The sequence below is a fragment of the Cynara cardunculus genome, unplaced genomic scaffold (assembly GCF_001531365.2).
Source record: "Cynara cardunculus var. scolymus isolate 2C unplaced genomic scaffold, CcrdV1 Un_Scaffold_7345, whole genome shotgun sequence".
NCBI classification, from domain to species: Eukaryota; Viridiplantae; Streptophyta; class Magnoliopsida; order Asterales; family Asteraceae; genus Cynara; species Cynara cardunculus.
Genome location: NW_020203499.1, coordinates 4,808 through 6,095, shown reverse-complemented (window position 1 = coordinate 6,095; position 1,288 = coordinate 4,808). Strand labels below are relative to the sequence as shown.

At 33.7% G+C, this 1,288-nt stretch overlaps 1 protein-coding gene across 1 annotated transcript in view; it reads right to left on the bottom strand.

Annotated features, from left to right (window-relative positions):
• LOC112504920 (proline-rich receptor-like protein kinase PERK9) overlaps nt 1-1,288 on the bottom strand; it is a 5,791-nt gene continuing 4,503 nt past the window's right edge. The window contains exon 2 of the mRNA XM_025108877.1: nt 1-9. Coding sequence (XP_024964645.1) covers nt 1-9 — 9 coding nt within the window. The remainder of the gene's footprint in view (nt 10-1,288) is intronic.

The window sequence follows — 1,288 nt, the reverse complement described above, 5'->3', positions numbered from 1 at the left end:
TCAACAAACCTAAATCAAGTGAAAAAATCATTAAGATAGGTGAAAGTTTAGAAGATTAAAGATTAAAAACTCAAGGTATGTGTATAATTTTTAATCTATTCAAGTTGAAATTCTTATTTAGTAAAATTCGATGCTGTGTGCAGGGGAGGATCTGAAATTGTGGCTTGCTTGTAAAATTCTTATAAAATCAGTCGCTGATCCAAATTAGATTTCTAACATATTGTTGGAAAGCTTGAAGTGTCTACTACATCTTTGTAGTTTACACCAAGACCAAATTTCTGACTCTAAATAGCTCAAAACATTGAGTTTCCAAAACTGGTCAATTGGAACTCGGGAATTACGTGGTGTTGTTAAATTCATATAAAATCGGTCATTTCTTCAAATAAGGTGAATCTTGTGCGATTAGTTTCTTATAAATCATTTGTACAACGCTCATTTATAAGTTAAAGCTTTATTTTGCCTCTAAGTATGTGTAAAACGTCAAAAGTCTAGAGGGACAGAAGCTGATATGTGCAATGACTTGAGCTGCAGTTGCTGTTTGTACCTTATGCATATCCGATTTATAGTATATGAGGAACTTATACCAATCAAACCTAAATCTATCTAGGACTACTCTAGATATAAGGAGTAGAAACATTGGTCTAAATATTATTTTCTCACCTAAATATGTTGGTTATCGTGTAAGAGGTAATGAGTTATTGTTTAACATATGGTGAATTTGGGTGACTGGAATCAACACTAAGGACGTTCTAAACTCGTGGTATTCCATCAACCACTATTGAAGTACCGTTATCATACTTCACTTGACACGGGGATAATCATTTGCATAAGGCTTCCTAATCCGAATAAATTGTGATAAATTTCTAACACATTGGTTCCAAATTGCCTTTGTGCTTGTTAAATATTATTGAACTTTGTTTTTCTTTTGAAATATATGACTGAAATTATTTGGAACATGGATCACATGATCAATTGACTTGTTATATCGAATCCATAGCGAACCCTTTGTATAGACTCAATATTATGGGCACCGGTATTGAGATGTTTCCATGATAACTAAAATAAACATGACATCCTGTTGATCCTCTCTCTCAGTGATTTGATGATAATCCCTTTTTCCTTTCGATGTATTTTTGTGTTTCTGTACTTTCGGTTCCAGCGATCAATACACTGAGCTTGTTCAGTGATCGCTGAAGAACTCGTTTTGTAATTCATTCAGAGACAACGATACTTCAAGAAAACAACACTCACACCAAAGATCCTTCAGCAAACGTCGAAGACTGAAACT